The following is a 23103-nucleotide window of genomic DNA, read 5'->3' on the forward strand; positions in this document are numbered from 1 at the left end:
ATTCCAAAGTTGCAGCTGGTTCCTACGACGCGTCTACTGTTCCTGGGTATGGTTCTGGACACAGAACAGGCTAAAAAGGGTTTCTCCCGGAGGAGAAGTCCAAGGAGTTGGCGTCTCTAGACGGAGACCTCCTAATACAAATACAGGTATCGGTGCATCTATGCACGCAAGCCTTGGGAAAGATGGTAGCTTCTTACGAAGAATTTCCATTCGCCAAGTCCCATGCAAGGATCTTCCAGTGGGATCTGTTGGACAAGTGGTCCGGGTCGCATCCTCAGATGCATCGGCGGATAACCCCGTCTCCAAGGGCCAGGGTGTCGCTGTAGTGGTGACTGCAGAGTGCTCATCTTCTAGGGTGCCGCAGATTCGGCATACAGGACTGGGTCCTGGTGACCACGGATGCCAGCCTTCAAGGCTGGGGGGCAGTCACACAGGGAAGAAACTTCCAAGGCCTATGGAAAAGTCAGGAGACTTCCCTACACATAAATGTTCTGGAACTATGGGCCATTTACAATGCCCTAAGTCAGGCTAGACCCCTGCTTCAACACCGGCCGGTGCTGACCCAGTCAGACAACATCACGGCGGTCGCTCATGTAAACCGACAGGGCGGCACAAGAAGCAGGATGGCGATGGCAGAAGCCACAAGGATTCTCCGATGGGCGGAAAATCATGTGTTAGCACTGTCAGCAGTGTTCATTCCCGGAGTGGACAACTGAGAAGCAGACTTTCACAGCAGACACGACCTCCACCCGAGAGAGTGGGGACTTCATCCAGAAGTCTTCCAAATTATTGTACACCGTGGGGAAAGGCCACAGGTGGACAGGATGGCGTCCCGCCTCAACAAAAAGCTACAAAGATATTGCGCCAGGTCAAGGGACCCTCAGGCGATAGCTGTGGACGCTCTGGTAACACCGTGGGTGTACCAGTCGGTGTATGTGTTCCCTTCTCTGCCTCTCATACCCAGGGTAATGAGAATAATAAGAAGGAGAGGAGTAAGAACTATACTCATTGTTCCGGGTGGCCAAGAAGAGCTTGGTACCCAGAACTCCAAAAAATGATCTCAGAGGACCCATGGCCTCTGCCGCTCAGACAGGACCTGCTGCAGCAGGGGGCCTGTCTGTTCCAAGACGTACCGCGGCTGCGTTTGACGGCATGGAGGTTGAACGCCGGATCCTGAAGGAAAAGGGCATTCTGGAGGAAGTTATCCCTACGCTATTTAAAGCTAGGAAAGAAGTGAACACAAACCATTATCACCGCATATGGCGGAAATATGTTGCGTGCTGTGAGGCCAGTAAGGCCCCAAAGGAGGAATTTCAGCTAGGTCGCTTTCTGCACTTCCTACAAGTCAGAGGTGACTATGGGCCTAAAATTGGGTTCCATTAAGGTCCAGATTTCGGCTCGATCGATTTTCTTCCAAAATAGAACTGGCTTCACTGCCTGAAGTTCAGACTTTTGTTAAGGGAGTGCTGCATAGTTAGCCCCCGTTTGTGCCTCCAGTGGCACCGTGGTATCTCAACGTAGTGTTGGATTTCCTGAAGTCGCATTGAGTTGAGCCACTTAAATCCGTGGAGCTACAATACCTCACGTGGAAAGTGGTCATGCTGTGGGCCTTGGCGTCGGCCAGGCGTGTATCAGAATTGGCGGCTTTGTCAAAAGCTCTTATCTGTATTTTAGATGGATAAGGCGGAATTGAGGACTCGTTCCCAATTCCTTCCTAAGGTGGTAGCAGTTTTTCATGTGAACCAACCTATTGTGGTGCCTGCGGCTACTTGGGACTTGGAGGATTCCAAGTTTCTGGACGTAGTCAGGGCCCTGAAAAGTATATGTTTTCAGGACGGCTGGAGTCAGGAAAACTGACTCGCTATTTATCCTGTATGCACCCAACAAGCTGGGTGCTCCTGCTTCTAAGCAGACTATTGCTCGCTGGATCTGTAGCACGATTCAACTTGCACATTCTGCGGCTGGACTGCCGCACCCTAAATCTGTGAAAGCCCATTCCACGAGGACAGTGGGCTCTTCTTGGGCGGCTGCCTGAGGGGTCTCGGCTTTACACATTTGCCGAGCTGTTACTTGGTCGGGTTAAAACACTCTTGCAAGAGTCTACAAGTTTGATACCCTGGCTGAGGAGGACCTAGAGTTTGCTCATTCGGTGCTGCAGAGTCACCCGCACTCTCCCGCCCGTTTGGGAGCTTTGGTATAATCCCCATGGTCCTTACGGAGTTCCCAGCATCCACTAGGACGTCAGAGAAAATAAGATTTTACTCACCAGTAAATCTATTTCTCGTAGTCCGTAGTGGATGCTGGGCGCCCATCCCAAGTGCGGATTGTCTGCAATACTTGTATATAGTTATTGTTGAGCCATCTTTTGAGAGGCTCAGTTGTTATCATACTGTTAACTGGGTATAGTATCACGAGTTATACGGTGTGATTGGTGTGGCTGGTATGAGTCTTACCCGGGATTCAAAATCCTTCCTTATTGTGTCAGCTCTTCCGGGCACAGTCTCCTAACTGAGGTCTGGAGGAGGGTCTTAGTGGGAGGAGCCAGTGCACACCAGGTAGTCCTAAAGCTTTCTTTAGTTGTGCCCAGTCTCCTGCGGAGCCGCTAATCCCCATGGTCCTTACGGAGTCCCCAGCATCCACTACGGACTACGAGAAATAGATTTACCGGTGAGTAAAATCTTATTTTTTCTATTTCTCTTTTATCTCTGTCATACCTTTACATATGGAGTCTTTCTTTTTTTTTTTCCCTCAGAAAAAACAATGCAAAAACTGACCCCAAAGTCCTTATCGACATCTGAACAGAGGAAACCTAAGAGAGAGTGTGCTCTTGTAAGTGTATATGCATGTGTAAAAAATATAAGGCAGCATTTTATAAGGCAGCTTAACAGCACAGCTGAGAGAATGGGAATAAACAAAGTTTGTGTTCAGGATACCGACGCTGGAAGTCCGATAGCTGGCAATGCCGGCAGACAGCATACTGGCAGCCAGGATGCCGTTGTCAGTATATTGACGGCCGGTAAATCATACTGAACCCTAAACCAAGTTTGTTTCCACTGTTTAAAATCCTGTCAGTGTGTTGTTTTTATATTGGTGCTTAGAAGCTGCTGAACATCATCCACAGTTATTCATGAAGTTACAGTGTTCTTCCCAGAATTCTGTTACCACTGGATGGCATAATGAGGTAGCTTGAAGGGAGGTTAGACTATTGTGCTCCTCCCTCGCCCCTTTTATTAAACAATATTTGCGTCCATTTCTGTTTTCGGTGCCTTGCCCGGGGCCCTTCTTTTGGCGGTTGTGGCTCTGGCTGCCACCAGTGTACTCTGTGTAAGCCAAGCCACATGATGTCAGTTTGGCGTTGTGGGGAAAATGCTGAGCGGTGCACCAGTGAAAAGGTTCCTGTAGCTTAGAGCACATAGTTACAAAAACTAGAAAGATAAAGCAAATAATAGATATCATTTAATAAAAGTCACAAAGTTTAAAACAAGTGCTCCCATAGTGGGTGCACAGAACTAAATGTTATATTCATCCATATGTAGATGTGTATGAATCTCTGTTGATGGACTGCTCCCATCCATATGCTGGGTGAATAGCCCTCATCCACTTGCACCACCCCTATCCCTGGTGGGAAAATATTTGTCTGAAGACGTGTAATTAGGTGTATGCACAGCCTCCTATTCCATCAGCACACCTCTGAATATTACCTATGTGCACTTTGTTACAACCCAGTAATGTCCATTCATCTGCAAGTGTAGATGCAACTAAATTGGGTATGACTTAACCTATACCTGTGTATTTTCAACTCTGGAATATGGTCCTCATTCAGCTTGGATCGCAGAAAATCGCAAGCAAACGATTTTTGGCAATCTGTGAATGCACAGCGGCCGCACAGCGCATGCCCGTATATTCACAGTGCGGTTGCATTCCTGAAGGATGCAATCACACTATGATTGACAGCGGTGGCCATCAACGCAGCATTGTGAGGGAAACCACGTGACCTCACATGCAACCACTGCAACCTGAAAAATGCTGCCTATTCAGGGGGTCATCCCTAATCTCTTGTTCTGCGAAGCAGATTCTGATTTTAGCAGAATCTGCAACTGAACCTGAATAGGGTCCTATATGCACTGCAAAAACACGAGACCTGTTCTTCAAACTCACTTGAATTCAACTGTGCATCATGTGTTTCTTACAGTCTGTAAAAGGAGGAATTTGTGAAATTTGGTTTTATTGCAATTTATAGTTTAGACATGGTACTCCATATTCATGTTAGTTGGTATTTCACACAACAGGTTATTTTTAATCAACACGAAATAAAAGTTTTATATTTTAAGAATAATTTGAATAATACAGAAATATAGATTTCTTTCCTCTCTAAGTGTGCCAACCAAAAAGACAATCCTGTTCTTTTGCTCTGTATATCTTCAGATATTTTTTTTTTATCAAGTTTGGACCAAATTAGTTTATTTTTCCTGTGGAGGACAGTCGGTATCTGGCAGGTTGTGATTTCTGTCTGTTGAAGTGGACAGGGCAGTCAATACAAATATAAATCCATTAGGAACCCTCTGGGGCTTTATAATACCAGGATTGAAGCATTTAATCCAGATTTTATCAAATGGAGGAGATGTACTAAACCTTAAGAAGTGATAAAGTAGAGAACCAGCCAATCAGCTCCTAACTGACATGTCACAGGCTGTGTTTCAAAAATGACTGTTACGAGCGGATTGGCTGGTACTTCATTACTCTCCACTTTATCACTTTTTAAGGGTTAGTACATCTGGCCCTTAGACTCGGCTTCATGAGATAGCTAAAGGTATTTTCACAGTCACTGTGGGATTAACAAGGGATTTCCAAACTATAAAGTTGGGCTCTAAGGTGCCATCCCATATCTAGCTATAAAAACTTTTGCCAGCAAATAAAGATTAAGAACACATCGGGTAGTATATTTAACGTCAGGAGGTAATATCTGCAGAGTACACACTTGTGCGTTAACAGGGAAGAGGGAACTCTTGTGCTAGCAATAGCCTGAATGACACTATTCCAAAAAGCACACACAAAATAGCATTCCCAGAAAGTAACCCGGGAGTCATTGCATTTGGGACAGATATCAGTAGCCCTCCCAGCATATGTCATAAGTCTAACTGTTCTAAGAGGTCCTATGCATAATACAGAGCTGTATTTGCTAGAACCTATGGTTGCAATAGATCGTCAGGGAAACACTAGTGCAAGATTCCATGAATCATCACTCATTGAGCCTATATCTTCTACCCTTTTATCCTTAAGATCAGGATGGTCCTTATACTGATGGGCAGTTGAAAGAAAGTAGTACTTGCATGAGAGAAAACGGAGTAGACAAATCATGTCATAACTGAAGATACCTATAAAAACAAGAGGCATATAAATTAAGCTCACTACGTAATTAAGTGAAAGATTTCAAGATAAGAGTTTCATACAGTTGTCCTATAGAAATCTTGCCCGTGGATGCCCACACCCTGTCAATTTTCACAGAGGACAATTCAGTCAACTTGGAGTTCAGCAGTGGAGTGTCCGGATCTAACCCCTCATACTTCACCAATTGAGCAGCAGTCTACCAGATTTGAACTGGGCATTGGAAGGAGGGGAGGGGCCTTGTGACGCATGTGAGACCATCATACAGAGGGGCGATCTTAGTGGCCCAGATGCCAGTGTCCTTTTCCCTCAGATGTCGCCACTTATCAGACATTATGCATAATACCTGATCAGCAACCACCAAAGCCACGAAAAAACACATGGGATTATAATTTATTCCTAATCTCATGTGTTATCGTGCAATCACGGGTCCAATTTCTCTGACGTCCTAGTGGATGCTGGGAACTCCGTAAGGACCATGGGGAATAGACGGGCTCCGCAGGAGACTGGGCACTCTAAAAGAAAGATTAGGTACTATCTGGTGTGCACTGGCTCCTCCCTCTATGCCCCTCCTCCAGACCTCAGTTAGAATCTGTGCCCGGCCAGAGCTGGATGCACCTAGTGGGCTCTCCTGAGCTTTCTAGAAAAGAAAGTATTTGTTAGGTTTTTTATTTTCAGTGAGATCTGCTGGCAACAGACTCACTGCTACGTGGGACTGAGGGGAGAGAAGCAAACCTACCTGCTTGCAGCTAGCTTGTGCTTCTTAGGCTACTGGACACCATTAGCTCCAGAGGGTTCGAACATAGGGCCTGACCTCAATCGTCCGTTCCCGGAGCCGCGCCGCCGTCCCCCTTGCAGAGCCAGAAGACAGAAGAAGAACGATGAAATCGGCGGCAGAAGACTCCTGTCTTCATTAAGGTAGCGCACAGCACTGCAGCTGTGCGCCATTGCTCCCACAGCACACCACACACTCCGGTCACTGTAGGGTGCAGGGCGCTGGGGGGGGGGCGCCCTGGGCAGCAATTATATTACCTTTTGGCATAAAATACACATAATACAGTCAGTTAACTGTATATGTGTAAAAAACCCTGCCATTAAGTTACAGAAAACGCGGACAGAAGCCCGCCGCTGAGGGGGCGGGGCCTTCTTCCTCAGCACACCAGCGCCATTTTCCCTTCACAGCTCCGCTGGAAGCACGCTCCCCAGGCTCTCCCCTGCAGTATCCAGGTACAAGACGGGTTAAAAAGAGAGGGGGGGGCACATAAATTTAGGCGCAAATCGATACAAACAAGCAGCTATTGGGAAAATCACTTATTAGCAGTGTAAATCCCTGTGTTATATAGCGCTGTGGTGTGTGCTTGCATACTCTCTCTCTGTCTCCCCAAAGGACTTTGTGGGGTCCTGTCCTCAGTCTGAGCATTCCCTGTGTGTGTGCGGTGTGTCGGTACGGCTGTGTCGACATGTTTGATGAGGAGGGTTACGTGGAGGCGGAGCAGGGGCAGATACATTTGGTGTCGCCCCCGACGGGGCCGACACCTGATTGGATGGATATGTGGAAGGTCTTAACTGACAGTGTCAACTCCTTACATAAAAGGTTCGATGATGCAGCAGCCTTGGGACAGCCGGGGTCTCAGCCCGCGACTGCACAGGCGACTCAGAAGCCGTCAGGGGCTCATAAACGCCCGCTAGCTCTGATAGTAGACACAGATGTCGACACGGAGTCTGACTCCAGTGTAGATGAGGATGAGTCAAATGTACAGTCTACAAAAGCCATCCGATGCATGATTACTGCAATGAAAGATGTATTACACATTTCTGATATTAACCCGGTTACCACCAAAAGGGGTATTATGTTTGGGGAGAAAAAGCAGCCAGTGACTTTTCCCCCATCTGATGAATTAAATGAATTGTGTGAAGAAGCGTGGAGTTCCCCTGATAAGAAACTAGTAATGTCTAAGAGGTTACTGATGGCGTACCCTTTCCCGCCAACGGATAGGTTACGTTGGGAAACATCCTCTAGGGTGGACAAGGCGCTAACACGCTTATCTAAAAGGGTGGCACTGCCGTCTCAGGATACGGCCGCCCTAAAGGATCCTGCGGATAGAAAGCAGGAAGCTATCCTGAAGTCTGTGTATATACACTCTGGTACTCTACTGAGACCTGCTATTGCTTCAGCTTGGATGTGTAGTGCTGCAGCAGCATGGACTGATACCCTGTCAGACAACATTGATTCCCTCGATAGGGATACTATTTTGCTAACCATCGAACATATAAAAGACGTCGTCTTATATATGCGGAATGCACAGAGGGACATTTGCCTGCTGGCTTCTAGAATTAATGCAATGTCCATTTCTGCCAAGAGAGTATTATGGACTCGGCAGTGGACAGGTGATGCTGATTCTAAAAAACACATGGAGGTTTTGCCTTATAAGGGTGAGGAATTATTTGGGGACGGTCTCTCGGACCTCGTATCCACAGCAACTGCTGGGAAGTCGACTTTTTTACCTCAGGTTCCCTCACAGCCTAAGAAAGCACCGTATTATCAAATGCAGTCCTTTCGGCCTCAGAAAGGCAAGCGGGTCAGAGGAGCATCCTTTCTGGCCAGAGGCAAGGGTAGAGGAAAGAAGCTGCACCAGGCAGCCAGTTCCCAGGAACAAAAATCCTCCCCTGCTTCCACTAAGTCCACCGCATGACGTTGGGGCTCCACAGGCGGAGCCAGGTGCGGTGGGGGCGCTTCTCCGAAACTTCAGCAACCAGTGGGTTCGCTCACAAGTGGATCTCTGGGCTGTACAAATTGTATCTCAGGGATACAAGCTGGAGTTCGAGGCGACTCCCCCTCACCGTTACCTCAAATCAGCCTTGCCAGCTGCTCCCAGGGAAAGGGAGGTAGTACTGGCGGCAATTCACAAGCTGTACCTCCAGCAGGTGATAATCAAGGTCCCCCTCCTTCAACAGGGCAGGGGTTACTATTCCACAATGTTTGTGGTACCGAAACCGGACGGTTCGGTGAGACCCATCCTGAATTTAAAATCCTTGAACACTTATATAAAGAAGTTCAAGTTCAAGATGGAATCGCTCAGGGCGGTTATTGCAAGCCTGGAAGAGGGGGATTTTATGGTGTCGCTGGACATCAAGGATACTTACTTGCATGTCCCCATTTACCCACCTCACCAGGAGTACCTCAGGTTTGTGGTACAGAACTGTCATTACCAATTCCAGACGTTGCCGTTTGGTCTCTCCACGGCTCCGAGAATATTTACCAAGGTAATGGCCGAAATGATGATACTCCTTCGACGAAAGGGAGTTATAATTATTCCGTACTTGGACGATCTCCTCATAAAGGCGAGGTCCAAAGAGCAGTTGTTGGTCAGCGTAGCACTCTCTCAGGAAGTGTTGCAACAGCACGGCTGGATTCTGAATATCCCAAAGTCGCAGCTGATTCCTACGACGCGTCTGCTTTTCCTGGGAATGATTCTGGACACAGAACAGAAGGTGTTTCTCCCGGAGGAGAAGGCCCAGGAATTGTCATCTCTGGTCAGGGACCTCCTGAAACCAAAACAGGTGTCGGTGCATCACTGCACGCGAGTCCTGGGAAAGATGGTGGCTTCTTACGAAGCAATTCCCTTCGGCAGTTTCCATGCAAGGATCTTTCAGTGGGATCTGTTGGACAAATGGTCCGGATCGCATCTTCAGATGCATCGGTTGATCACCCTGTCCCCAAGGGCCAGGGTGTCTCTGCTGTGGTGGCTGCAGAGTGCTCATCTTCTCGAGGGACGCAGGTTCGGCATACAGGACTGGGTCCTGGTGACCACGGATGCAAGCCTCCGAGGATGGGGGGCAGTCACTCAGGGAAGAAACTTCCAAGGACAGTGGTCAAGTCTGGAGACTTCTCTACACATAAATATATTGGAACTAAGGGCCATCTACAACGCCCTGAGTCAAGCAGAGCCCCTGCTTCAAAACCAATCGGTACTGATTCAGTCAGACAACATCACGGCGGTCGCCCATGTAAACCGCCAGGGCGGCACAAGAAGCAGGATGGCAATGGCAGAAGCCACAAGGATTCTTCGATGGGCGGAGAATCACGTGCTAGCACTGTCAGCAGTGTTTATTCCGTGAGTGGACAACTGGGAAGCAGACTTCCTCAGCAGGCACGACCTCCACCCGGGAGAGTGGGGACTTCATCAAGAAGTCTTCACACAGATTGTAAACCGTTGGGAACTGCCACAGGTGGACATGATGGCGTCCCGCCTCAACAAAAAGCTAAAAAAACATTGCGCCAGGTCACGGGACCCTCAGGCGATAGCTGTGGACGCACTAGTGACACCGTGGGTGTACCAGTCGGTTTATGTGTTCCCTCCTCTTCCTCTCATACCCAAGGTACTGAGGATAGTAAGAAAGAGAGGAGTAAGAGCTATACTCATCGTTCCGGATTGGCCAAGAAGAACTTGGTACCCAGAACTACAAGAAATGATCTCAGAGGACCCATGGCCTCTGCCTCTCAGACAGGACCTGTTACAGCAGGGGCCCTGTCTGTTCCAAGACTTACCGCGGCTGCGTTTGACGGCATGGCGGTTGAACGCCGGATCCTAACGGAAAAGGGCATTCCGGATGAAGTGATTCCTAAGCTGATAAAAGCTAGGAAGGATGTGACAGCAAAGCACTATCACCGCATATGGCGGAAATATGTTGCTTGGTGTGAGGCCAGGAAGGCCCCAACAGAGGAATTCCAGCTGGGTCGATTTCTGCACTTCCTACAGTCAGGGGTGACTATGGGCCTAAAATTGGGGTCCATAAAAGTCCAGATTTCGGCCCTGTCTATTTTCTTTCAAAAAGAACTGGCTTCACTGCCTGAAGTTCAGACGTTTGTTAAGGGAGTGCTGCATGTTCAGCCCCCTTTTGTGCCTCCAGTGGCACCTTGGGATCTTAACGTTGTGTTGGATTTCCTGAAATCACACTGGTTTGAGCCACTTAAGACCGTGGAGCTAAAGTATCTCACATGGAAGGTGGTCATGCTGTTGGCCTTAGCTTCAGCTAGGCATGTGTCAGAATTGGCGGCTTTGTCATGTAAAAGCCCATATCTGATCTTTCATATGGACAGGGCAGAGTTGAGGACTCGTCCCCAATTTCTCCCTAAGGTGGTATCAGCGTTTCATTTGAACCAGCCTATTGTGGTGCCTGCGGCTACTCGGGACTTGGAGGACTCCAGGTTACTTGATGTAGTCAGGGCTTTGAAAATCTATGTAGCCAGGACGGCTGGAGTCAGGAAAACTGACTCGCTGTTTATCCTGCATGCACCCAACAAACTGGGTGCTCCGGCTTCAAAGCAAACTAATGCGCGCTGGATCTGTAACACGATTCAGCAAGCTCATTCTGTGGCAGGGTTACCGCATCCTAAATCAGTAAAAGCCCATTCCACAAGGAAGGTGGGCTCTTCTTGGGCGGCTGCCCGAGGGGTCTCGGCTCTACAGCTTTGCCGAGCTGCTACTTGGTCGGGTTCAAACACATTTGCTAAGTTCTACAAGTTTGATACCCTGGCTGAGGAGGATCTTGCCTTTGCTCATTCGGTGCTGCAGAGTCATCCGCACTCTCCCGCCCGTTTGGAAGCTTTGGTATAATCCCCATGGTCCTTACGGAGTTCCCAGCATCCACTAGGACGTCAGAGAAAATAAGAATTTACTCACCGGTAATTCTATTTCTCGTAGTCCGTAGTGGATGCTGGGCGCCCGTCCCAAGTGCGGACTCTCTGCAGTACATGTATATAGTTATTGCTTAACTAAAGGGTTATTGTTATGAGCCATCTGTTACTGAGGCTCTGTTGTTCTTCATACTGTTAACTGGGTATGGTTATCACAAGTTGTACAGTGTGATTGGTGTGGCTGGTATGAGTCTTACCCTGGATTCCAAATCCTTTCCTTGTTGTGTCAGCTCTTCCCATCACAGTTTCCTGAACTGAGGTCTGGAGGAGGGGCATAGAGGGAGGAGCCAGTGCACACCAGATAGTACCTAATCTTTCTTTTAGAGTGTCCAGTCTCCTGCGGAGCCCGTCTATTCCCCATGGTCCTTACGGAGTTCCCAGCATCCACTACGGACTACGAGAAATAGAATTTCTCTGACGTCCTAGTGGATGCTGGGAACTCCGTAAGGACCATGGGGAATAGCGGCTCCGCAGGAGACTGGGCACAACTAAAGAAAGCTTTCGGTCACCTGGTGTGCACTGGCTCCTCCCACTATGACCCTCCTCCAAGCCTCAGTTAGATTTTGTGCCCGGCCGAGGTTGGATGCACACTAGGGGCTCTCCTGAGCTTCTAGAAAGAAAGTATAGAATTAGGTTTTTATTTTCAGTGAGACCTGCTGGCAACAGGCTCACTGCAGCGAGGGACTAAGGGGAGAAGAAGCGAACCTGCCTGCTTGCAGCCAGCTTGGGCTTCTTAGGCTACTGGACACCATTAGCTCCAGAGGGATCGACTGCAGGCCCAGCCTTGGTGTTCGGTCCCGGAGCCGCGCCGCCGTCCCCCTTACAGAGCCAGAAGCAAGAAGAGGTCCGGAAAATCGGCGGCAGAAGACATCAGTCTTCACCAAGGTAGCGCACAGCACTGCAGCTATGCGCCATTGCTCCTCATACACACTTCACACTCCGGTCACTGAGGGTGCAGGGCGCTTGGGGGGGGCGCCCTGAGCAGCAATAAAAACACCTTGGCTGGCAAAAATACCACAATATATAGCCCCAGAGGCTATATATGTGGTAAATACCCCTGCCAGAATCCAGAAAAAAGCGGGAGAAAAGTCCACGAAAAAGGGGCGGAGCTATCTCCCTCAGACACACTGGCGCCATTTTCTCTTCACAGTGCAGCTGGAAGAAAGCTCCCCAGGCTCTCCCCTGTAGTTTTCAGGCTCAAAGGGTTAAAAAGAGAGGGGGGGCACTAAATTTAGGCGCAATATTATATATATACAAGCAGCTATTGGGGAAATTTCACTCAGTTATAGTGTTAATCCCCACATTATATAGCGCTCTGGTGTGTGCTGGCATACTCTCTCTCTGTCTCCCCAAAGGGCTTTGTGGGGTCCTGTCCTCAGTCAGAGCATTCCCTGTGTGTGTGCGGTGTGTCGGTACGGCTGTGTCGACATGTTTAATGAGGAGGCTTATATGGTGACGGAGCAGATGCCGATAAATGTGATGTCGCCCCCTGTGGGGCCGACACCAGAGTGGATGGTTAGGTGAAAGGTATTAACCGACAGTGTCAACTCCTTACATAAAAGGGTGGATGACGTAACAGCTGTGGGACAGCCGGCTTCTCAGTCCGCGCCTGCCCAGGCGTCTCAAAGGCCATCAGGGGCTCAAAAACGCCCGCTCACTCAGATGGCAGACACAGATGTCGACACGGAGTCTGACTCCAGTGTCGACAAGGTTGAGACATATACACAATCCACTAGGAACATCTGTGGCTTGATCCCGGCAATAAAAAAAATGTGTTACACATTTCTGACATTAACCCTCTAAAAATGGTTTTTTTATGTTGGGGAGAAAAAGCAGGCAGTGTTTTGTTCCCCCATCAGATGAATGAATGAAGTGTGTGAAAAGCGTGGGTTCCCCCCGATAAGAAACTGGTAATTTCTAAAAAGTTACTGATGGCGTACCCTTTCCCGCCAGAGGATAAGTTACGCTGGGAGATATCCCCTAGGGTGGATAAGGCGCTCACACGGTTGTCAAAAAAGGTGGCACTGCCGTTTTAGGAACGGCCACTTTGAAGGTACCTGTTGATAAAAAGCAGGAGGCTATCCTGAAGTCTGTATTTACACACTCAGGTACTAGACTGAGACCTGCAGATCGTGCTGCTGCAGCGTGGTCGGTGACCCTGTCAAACATGAGAACATATTAAAGACGTCGTCTTATATATGAGGGATGCACAGAGGGATATTTTGCCGGCTGGCATCCAAAATGAATGCAATGTCCATTCTGTCAGGAGGGTATTAGAGACCTGTCACTGGACAGGTGATGCTGACTTTAAAAGGCGCATAGAGATTCTGCCTTATAAGGGTGAGGAATTATTTGGGGATGGTCTCTGGGACCTCGTATCCACAGCAACAGCTGGGAAGAAATATTTTTACCTCAGGTTTCCTCACAGACTAAGAAAGCACTGTATTATCAGGTCCAGTCTTTTCGGCTTCAGAAAAGCAAGCGGGTCAAAGGCGCTTCCTTTCTGTACAGAGACATGGGAAGAGGGAAAAAGCTGCACCAGTCAGCCTGTTCCCAGAATCAAAATTCTTCTCTCGCTTCCTCTGAGTCCACAGCATGACGCGGGGGCTCCACAGGTGTAGCCAGGTACGGTGGGGGGCCGTCTCAAAAATTTCAGCGATCAGTGGGCTCGCTCACAGGTGGATCCCTGTTTCATTCAAGTAGTATTTCAGGGGTACAAGCTGGAATTCGAGATGTCTCCCCCCCGCCGTTTCCTCAAATATGCCTTGCTGACAACTCCCTCAGGCAGGGAGGCTGCGCTAGAGGCAATTAATAAGCTGTATTCCCAGCAGGTAATACTCAGGGTGCCCCTACTTCAACAAGGACGGGGTTACTATTCCACACGGTTTGGGGTACCGAAACCGCATGGTTCGGTGTGACCCATTTTATATTTAAAATCCTTGAACACATACATAAAAAAATTCAAGTTCAAGATGGAATCGCTCAGGGCGGTTATTGCAAGCCTGGACGAGGGGGATTACATGGGATCCCGGGACATCAAGGATGCTTACCTGCATGTCCCCATTTACCATCCTCGCCAGGAGTACCTCAGATTTGTGGTACAGGATTACCATTACCAAGTCCAGACACTGCCGTTTGGACTGTACATGGCACCGAGGGTGTTTACCAAGGTAATGGCCGAAATGATGATACTCCTTCGAAAAAAGGGAGTTTTAATTATCCCGTACTTGGACAATCTCCTTATAAGGGCAAGGTCCAAGGAGCAGTTGCTAGTCGGGGTAGCACTATTTTGGAAAGTGCTACAACAGCACGGTTGGATTCTAAACAGTCCAAAGTCACAGCTGGTTCCTACGACACGTCTACTGTTCCTGGGGATGGTTCTGGACACAGAACAGAAATAAGTGTTTCTCCCGGAGGAGAAAACCAAGGAGCTGTCATCTCTAGTCAGAGACCTCCTGAAGCCAAAACAGGTGTCGGTGCATCATTGCACGCGAGTCCTGGGAAATATGGTAGCTTCCTACGAAGCAATCCCATTCGGCAGGTTCCATGCAAGAACTTTTCAGTGGGACCTGTTGGACAAGTGGTCCGGATCACATCTTCAGATGCATCGGCTGATAACCCTGTCTTCAAGGACCAGGGTATCTCTACTGTGGTGGCTGCAGAGTGCCCATCTTCAAGAGGGCTGCAGGTTCGGCATACAGGACTAGGTCCTAGTGACCATGCATGCCAGCCTTTGAGGCTGGGGGGCAGTCACACAGGGAAGAAACTTCCAGGGACTTTGGTCAAGTCAGGTGACTTCCCTACACATAAATATTCTGGAACTGAGGGCCATTTACAATGCCCTGAGTCAGGCAAGGCCTCTGCTTCAAAACCAGCCGGTACTGATCCAATCAGACAACATCACGGCAGTCGCCCATGTAAACCAACGGGGCGGCACAAGAAGCAGGATGGCGATGGCAGAAGCCACAAGGATTCTCTGATGGGCGGAAAATCATGTGTTAGCACTGTCAGCAGTGTTCGTTCCCGGAGTGGACGACTGGGAAGCAGATCTTCTCAGCAGACACGACCTCCACCCGGGAGAGTGGGGATTTCATCCAGAAGTCTTCCAAAGGATTGTACACCATTGGGAAAGGCCACAGGTGGACATGATGGCGTCCCGCCTCAACAAAAAGCTATAAAAGATATTGCGCCAGGTCAAGGGACCCTCAGGCGATAGCTGTGGACGCTCTGGTAACACCGTGGGTGTACCAGTCGGTTATGTGTTCCCCCCTCTACCTCTCATACAAAAGGTACTGAGAATAATAGGAAGGCGAGGAGTAAGAACGATACTCGTGGTTCCGGATTGGCCAAGAAGAGCTTGGTACCCAGAACTTCAAGAAATTATATCAGAGGACCCATGGCCTCTGCCGCTCAGACAGGACCTGCGGCAGCTGGGGCCCTGTCTGTTCCAAGACTTACCGCGGCTACGTTTTGACGGCATGGCGGTTGAACGCCGGATCCTAAAGGAAAAGGGCATTCCGGAGGAAGTCATTCCTACGCTGATTCAAGCCAGGAAAGATGTAACTGCAAAACATTATCACCGCATATGGCGGAAATATGTTGCTTGGTGTGAGGCCAAAAAAGGCCCCAACAGAGGAATTTCAACTAGGTCGATTTCTGCATTTCCTACAAGCAGGAGTGTCTATGGGCCTAAAATTAGGCTCCATTAAGATACAGATCTCGGATCTGTCGATTTTCTTCCAGAAAGAACTAGCTTCAGTACCTGAAGTTCAGACATTGTAAAAGGAGTGCTGCATATTCAGCCCCCGGTTGTGCCTCCAGTGGCACCTTGGGTTCTCAACGTGGTGTTGAGTTTCTTAAAATCACATTGGTGTGAGCCACTAAATACCGTGGATCTAAAATATCTCACGCGGAAAGTGGTCATGTTATTGGCCTTGGGTTCGGCCAGGCGTGTATCAGAATTGGCGGCTTTGTCATATAAAAGTCCTTATCTGATTTTCCATATGGATAGGGCAGAATTGAGGACTCGTCCCCAGTTTCTCCCTAAGGTGGTATCAGCTTTTCACTTGAACCAACCTATTGTAGTGCCTGCGGCTACTAGGGACTTGGAGGATTCCAAGTTACTGGACGTAGTCAGGGCCTTGAAAAATTATGTTTCCAGGACGGCTAGAGTCAGGAGAACTGACTCGCTGTTTATCCTGTATGCACCCAACAAACTGGGTGCTCCTGCTTCTAAGCAGACTATTGCTCGCTGGATTTGTAGCACAATTCAGATGGCACATTCTGCGGCTGGACTACCGCAGCCAAAATCTGTAAAAGCCCATTCCACAAGGAAGGTGTGCTCATCTTGGGCAGCTGCCCGAGGGGTCTCGGCTTTCCAACTTTGCCGAGCTGCAACTTGGTCAGGGGCAAACACGTTTGCTAAATTCTACAAAATTGATACCCTGGCTGAGGAGGACCTGGAGTTCTCTCATTCGGTGCTGCAGAGTCATCCGCACTCTCCCGCCCGTTTGGGAGCTTTGGTATAATCCCCATGGTCCTTACGGAGTTCCCAGCATCCACTAGGACGTCAGAGAAAATAAGATTTTACTCACCGGTAAATCTATTTCTCGTAGTCCGTAGTGGATGCTGGGCGCCCATCCCAAGTGCGGATTGTCTGCAATACTTGTATATAGTTATTGCCTAACTAAAGGGTTATTGTTGAGCCATCTGTTGAGAGGCTCAGTTATATTCATACTGTTAACTGGGTATAGTATCACGAGTTATACGGTGTGATTGGTGTGGCTGGTATGAGTCTTACCCGGGATTCAAAATCCTTCCTTGTTATGTCAGCTCGTCCGGGCACAGTGTCCTAACTGAGGCTTGGAGGAGGGTCATAGTTGGAGGAGCCAGTGCACACCAGGTGACCTAAAGCTTTCTTTAGTTGTGCCCAGTCTCCTGCGGAGCCGCTATTCCCCATGGTCCTTACGGAGTTCCCAGCATCCACTACGGACTACGAGAAATAGATTTACCGGTGAGTAAAATCTTATTTACCGGTGAGTAAATTCTTATTTTGCCCGTTAAAAACAGCCTCTAATTGGATACTGCGATAATGAAAATCGGTCATTAATCGCAATGGGTCTGGGACTGAGGGTCGACAGCACAAAGGTCGACACACCTTAGGTCGAGGCCAATTGGTCGACACACCTTAGGTCGACATGGACAAAAGGCTGACAGGAACAAGGTCGACATGGAAAAAGGTCGACATGAGTTTTTTATGTTTTTTTTTTTTTTTTTGGGTGTCGTTTTCTTCGTAGAGTGACCGGGAACCCCAATTAGTGCACCGCGTCCCCTCGCATGGCTCGCTTCGCTCGCCATGCTTCGGGCATGGTGCCTTCGCTCCGCTACCGCTTCGCTCAGCACACTTTACCATTCCAATCGTAGTCCACGTGGATTGTTAAGTATGAAAAGGTTCAAAAAAAGAAAAAAAAATCGTGAAAAACTCATGTCGACCTTTTTCCATGTCGACCTTTTGTCCATGTCGACCTAAGGTGTGTCGACCAATTGGCGTTGACCTAAGGTGTGTCGACCTTTGTGCTGTCGACCTGGAGTCCGGATACCAATCGCAATATCCGGACATTTTTAACAGGATACACCCCCCCCTCCCCCCCCCCAAGTCGATTACTAGTTCATCCTGTAGCTACACCCACAATAAACCCCAGATATTTAAAACAGCCCAACCACTGAACTTGAAGGGTCACATGAGGAAGATGTCAGCGGTTCAGTTGCCGGGGCAGCCGAAGGCAGGGACAAGGGGCATCTTTGTCTCATTCCCCTAGACCAGGCATATCCAACCTCAGTACTCAAGGCACACTAACAGTGCAGGTTTTTAGTGATGTCTGTGCTGCAGCATAGATGATTAAATCAAAATAACTGAGGTACTAATTAAGTCACATCTGCTCAAGCATGGATATTACTAAAAGCTGGACTGTTTGTGTGCCCTGAGGACCAAGGTTGGGAATGCCTGCCCTACAAAAAAGAAATGAGGGTGAAACATATCCATTTATGGAGATCCAGGAACCAGGAGCCAGATATAACAACGCAACCCAGTTTTTAAAACCCAGACCCAAAGCACGCATCACCTCCCATAAGAAGGGACAATCCACAGTGTTGAATGCTTTAGCAGCACCAAGTGAAACAATGAGGGTGACACCTGCATTATTATTATTAAATGGGTTGCAGCGCTGTACTTACGGCACACATTAGAACAATACAAAGTACACAGAACTTAACATTACAGTCACAATGGCCCAAATTATTAAGCCTTAAAAAGTGATAAAGTACCAGTCAATCAGCTTCCTAACTGCCATGTTACATGATGTGTTTGAAAAATGACAGAAGATGATTGGCTGGTACTGTCACTCTCCACTTTGTCACATTTCAAGGCTTAATACATTTGAGCCTGAAAAATTAAAACCGAGAACAGGTAACAATTAGCACCACAGTTCTCAGTACACAATACAGCTGAGATGTAAGGAAGCAAAGTACTCTGTGTACTTCTATGGGCATGCAACCGTTGATAAAGATGAACAGTTACGAGTGAGAGTAGATGAGGGAATAGACTGTCGCTGAGGAGGAGAGAGCTGTAATTGAAATGCAAGAAAAAAGGGCTGTGAGAACAGTAGGGAAGAGGGCCCTGCTCCAAGGAGCTTACAATCTAGGGGGAGGAGGGAGACACAGGTGACATGGGGCACAGGCAAGCAGAGGGTGGCCTGGTGGCAGGAAGTAAGCGAGGCAGAGATGGCCAAGACATGAGGCAGGCAGTTTGGAGAGTGGCCTCAAGACTACGTTATGCAGAAGTGTACGCTTTGGTGAACATGTGGGCTTTCAGTGCCTGTTTGAAGCTTTGCAAGGTCGGGGAGAGTCTAATAGAATAAGGGACCTTGTTCCGGTGAAGGGGGTCAGCGATGGCAACATCTTGGATTTGCTTGAGAGGTAGTGGAGGAAGCAGGAGGAGAGGGCTAAAAGATAAAATGAGGGAGTGGACTTCCTTGTCTACTGTGTGGTGGAAAGTGTGCACAAGGTGGGGATGGCTAGAGGGAGAGGATGGTGTGGGCTGCGGGGTTGTCGAGGGGAGACTGGAGGAGATTCGTGTCAGATTGCCTCAGTTTTGGAGGATAAAGAAGCAAAGTCAGTGGCAGTGAGGGAGGAGTGGGAAGCGAAGGAGAGTGTTGAAAGTATCAAAGAGGCAGCAAGGACTGAGAAGAGATGAGTGATTGGAAAAAGGATTGCGTGGTGAGGGAGAAGGCAGAGCTGTAGGAAGAGAAAAAAAAGTTCGTCAGTGAGATTTCCTTCAGAGTCGTTTTGCACTGCGTGAGCATTTTTGCCGGAATCGGGTCAGTTGGAGTGCCAGGGTTGGGGTTTAGAACGGCAGAGGGGGACAGAGGAGAGGGGGGTAACATAATTGAATGCAAAGGTCAGGGTGGAGTTATAGAAGGAAGCCACCTTGGGGTAGGCCGTGGTGGATAGAGGAGAACGAAACATATCAAGGGATAATAGGATAGTGGAGTCAAGAGAACCCGAGATTGTCTGTCTGGTGACTGTGGGTCTGGGCATGGGGAGGAGATGAGAGGGTGAAAGAGAGTAAATGGTGGTAAGAAAGAAGAAAGGGAGAAGACATGGTCAAGGGAGTGGCTGAGATGGTGAGTGTGGGTAGAGGTCCATTGAGAAAGGCAAAAGGAGGAAGATGGGATGAGAAGATTAATGAATGCTGGTTTAGCGATGTCAATAGGGATGTTAAAATCGCCGAGGATGATAGAGGGGAGGTCAGGGGAGAGGAAGTGGAGAAACCAGGAGGTACAATACATTTATATTTTTTCAGTGCAGGGTAAATACTGGCTACTTTTGCATGTAGGCTACAAATGTTAGACAGCTTTATTTTTACACGGCAATTCAGATTTCAGTTTGAACACACCCCACCCTAATCTAACTCTTTCTGCACATGTTACATCTGTGCCACCTGTAGTGCAAGATGGGTTTGCCCAGTTGCTTGCTTTACTTGCAAATTTGAATCAGGTTCAGTGTTTGATCTGGTGGATATGGTAGTGTGGACTTCAGTTTTTGGGAGGTATTTAATATTCTTGTTAAAATTCGAAGTTTTATTTCCACTCACACACTATGTTGAATATTGCTTGCTTTGTCTATCGTTGACACTGAAGCAAGGGCTATAAAAAAAAAAAAAAAAAAAACTAAATTTTATTATGATTGTTTACTTAAAGGCTTTTTTTAAAAATTTTATTTGGGACCGGTTGGGCTTACTCACCTTGACTGGGTTAACATCCATAGTCTGTTGAGCCACCAACTGTGTTAACTTTGCACTAATTGTAGGAGAGTAGTCACTGCCACCACCAGGCCCCTTCAGTCACCTGTAACCTACTTCAGGGAGTTGTGCACAGCTGCTGCAACACTTTTTGTTTACTGGTTGTTTCCACCTAACTACTCTGGATCAATACTGCACGATTGCAGGCAGAGTTGGGTTCGACAGCCATGGGACAGGTTAGAATAGTAGGTCACAGAGTATCTGCAAATATAGGCATATTGAATAGAGCAATATATGTTTAGAATGATAGTGTTTATTGTTCTATACTAGATGTTAAGAGTTGTACAGTACAAATATTTGACATGGTTGTACATACACAGATACAATTCACACAATATACCCATGTAATCTAAATATTGCTCTTTATACAAAGCAAAATGCAGTTTCCATCCCTACCGTAAATGCAAATAAGCACTTGAATTACTAGACCAATCATTTATTCTGTGTATACCCATGATGATTGCAGTAGAGCTTTCAATATACCAATTCTGCATTTTAATGGTTAATATCAGGAAATGACTCTGGGCTCAGGGAACAATAGATAAACGTTTACATTTTCCCTTTTGACATAGGGGGTTTTTGGGTGAAATTCAATAGTTTTTCTCTAACGTCCTAGTGGATGCTGGGAACTCCGAAAGGACCATGGGGAATAGCGGGCTCCGAAGGAGGCTGGGCACTCTAGAAAGATTTAGGACTACCTGGTGTGCACTGGCTCCTCCCACTATGACCCTCCTCCAAGCCTCAGTTAGATTTTGTGCCCGGCCGAGGTTGGATGCACACTAGTGGCTCTCCTGAGCTCTTAGAAGAAAGATAGTCTTAGGTTTATTATTTTCAGTGAGACCTGCTGGCAACAGGCTCACTGCAGCGAGGGACTAAGGGGAGAAGAAGCGAACTCGCCTGCTTGCAGCCGGATTGGGCTTCTTAGGCTACTGGACACCATTAGCTCCAGAGGGATCGACCGCAGGCCCAGCCTTGATGTTCGGTCCCGGAGCCGCGCCGCCGTCCCCCTTACAGAGCCAGAAGCAAGAAGATGGTCCGGAAAATCAGCGGCATGAAGACATCAGTCTTCACCAAGGTAGCGCACAGCACTGCAGCTGTGCGCCATTGCTCCTCTCACACTTCACACTCCGGTCACTGAGGGTGCAGGGCGCTGGGGGGGGGGGCGCCCTGAGGCAGCAATAAAAACACCTTGGCTGGCAAAAATACCTCAATATATAGCCCCAGGGGCTATATATGAGGTAAATACCCCTGCCAGATTCCATAAAAAAGAGGGAGAATAGGCCGCGGAAAAGGGGCGGAGCTTTCTCCCTCAGCACACTGGGCGCCATTTTCCCTCACAGTTCCGCTGGAAGGAAGCTCCCTGGCTCTCCCCTGCAGACTACTCTACAGAAAAGGGTAAAAAAGAGAGAGGGGGGAGCATTTAAATTGGCGCAGTATATAGTTATATTAAAAAGCAGCTATAAGGGACATAACTCAGTTAGTCCCTGCCTTATATAGCGCTCTGGTGTGTGCTGGCATACTCTCACTCTGTCCCCCCAAAGGGCTTTTGTGGGTCCTGTCCTCCTATATAGTGCATTCCCTGTGTGTGTGGAGTGTGTCGGTACGGCTGTGTCGACATGTTTGATGAGGATAATGAGGTGGAGGCGGAGCAGATGCCTTTAGAAGGGATGTCACCCCCTGGGGGGCAGACACCTGAGTAGATGTGCTTATGGAAAGAAATGAGTGCACGTATAGACTCATTACATAAGAAATTTGACGACATGCCGACTGCGGGACAGCCGAGTTCTCAGCTCGTGCCTGTCCAGGTGTCTCAAAAGTCATCAGGGGCTCTGAAACGCCCGCTATCTCAGATGGCACAAGTAGATGTCGACACGGATACTGACAACAGTGTCGACGACGATGAGTCAAATTTAATGCCCATTAAGGCCATTCACTGCATGATTGAGGCAATGAAAGAGGTGTTAAATATCTCTGATTTACATCCAGGTACCACAAAAAAGGGTATTATGTTTGGGGAGAAAAAACTACCTGTAGTTTCTCTAACGTCCTAAGTGGATGCTGGGGACTCCGTCAGGACCATGGGGAATAGCGGCTCCGCAGGAGACAGGGCACAAAAATAAAGCTTTAGGATTAGGTGATGTGTACTGGCTCCTCCCCCTATGACCCTCCTCCAAGCCTCAGTTAGGTTTTTGTGCCCGTCCGAGCAGGGTGCAATCTAGGTGGCTCTCCTAAAGAGCTGCTTAGAAAAAGTTTTTAGGTTTTTTATTTTCAGTGAGTCCTGCTGGCAACAGGCTCACTACATCGAGGGACTTAGGGGAGAGAATTTCAACTCACCTGCGTGCAGGATGGATTGGATTCTTAGGCTACTGGACACCATTAGCTCCAGAGGGAGTCGGAACACAGGTCTCACCCTGGGGTTCGTCCCGGAGCCGCGCCGCCGACCCCCCTTACAGATGCTGAAGATTGAAGGTCCGGAAACAGGCGGCAGAAGGCTCTTCAGTCTTCATGAAGGTAGCGCACAGCACTGCAGCTGTGCTCCATTGTTGTCACACACTTCACACCAAGCGGTCACGGAGGGTGCAGGGCGCTGCTGGGGGCGCCCTGGGCAGCAATATTTAATACCTTTATGGCAAAAGAATACATCACATATAGCCATTGAGGC

General features: G+C 48.3%; 1 protein-coding gene across 1 annotated transcript in view; it reads left to right on the forward strand.

Moving 5' to 3' along the window:
* The window catches only part of HAUS8 (HAUS augmin like complex subunit 8), a 304443-nt gene that overhangs the window by 131604 nt on the left and 149736 nt on the right, over positions 1–23103 (forward strand). Inside the window, exon 6 of the mRNA XM_063914496.1 lies at positions 2753–2829. Within this exon, the coding sequence (XP_063770566.1) occupies positions 2753–2829 (77 nt within the window). The remainder of the gene's footprint in view (positions 1–2752; positions 2830–23103) is intronic.

Source organism: Pseudophryne corroboree, chromosome 1 (assembly GCF_028390025.1).
Source record: "Pseudophryne corroboree isolate aPseCor3 chromosome 1, aPseCor3.hap2, whole genome shotgun sequence".
Taxonomy (NCBI): domain Eukaryota; kingdom Metazoa; phylum Chordata; class Amphibia; order Anura; family Myobatrachidae; genus Pseudophryne; species Pseudophryne corroboree.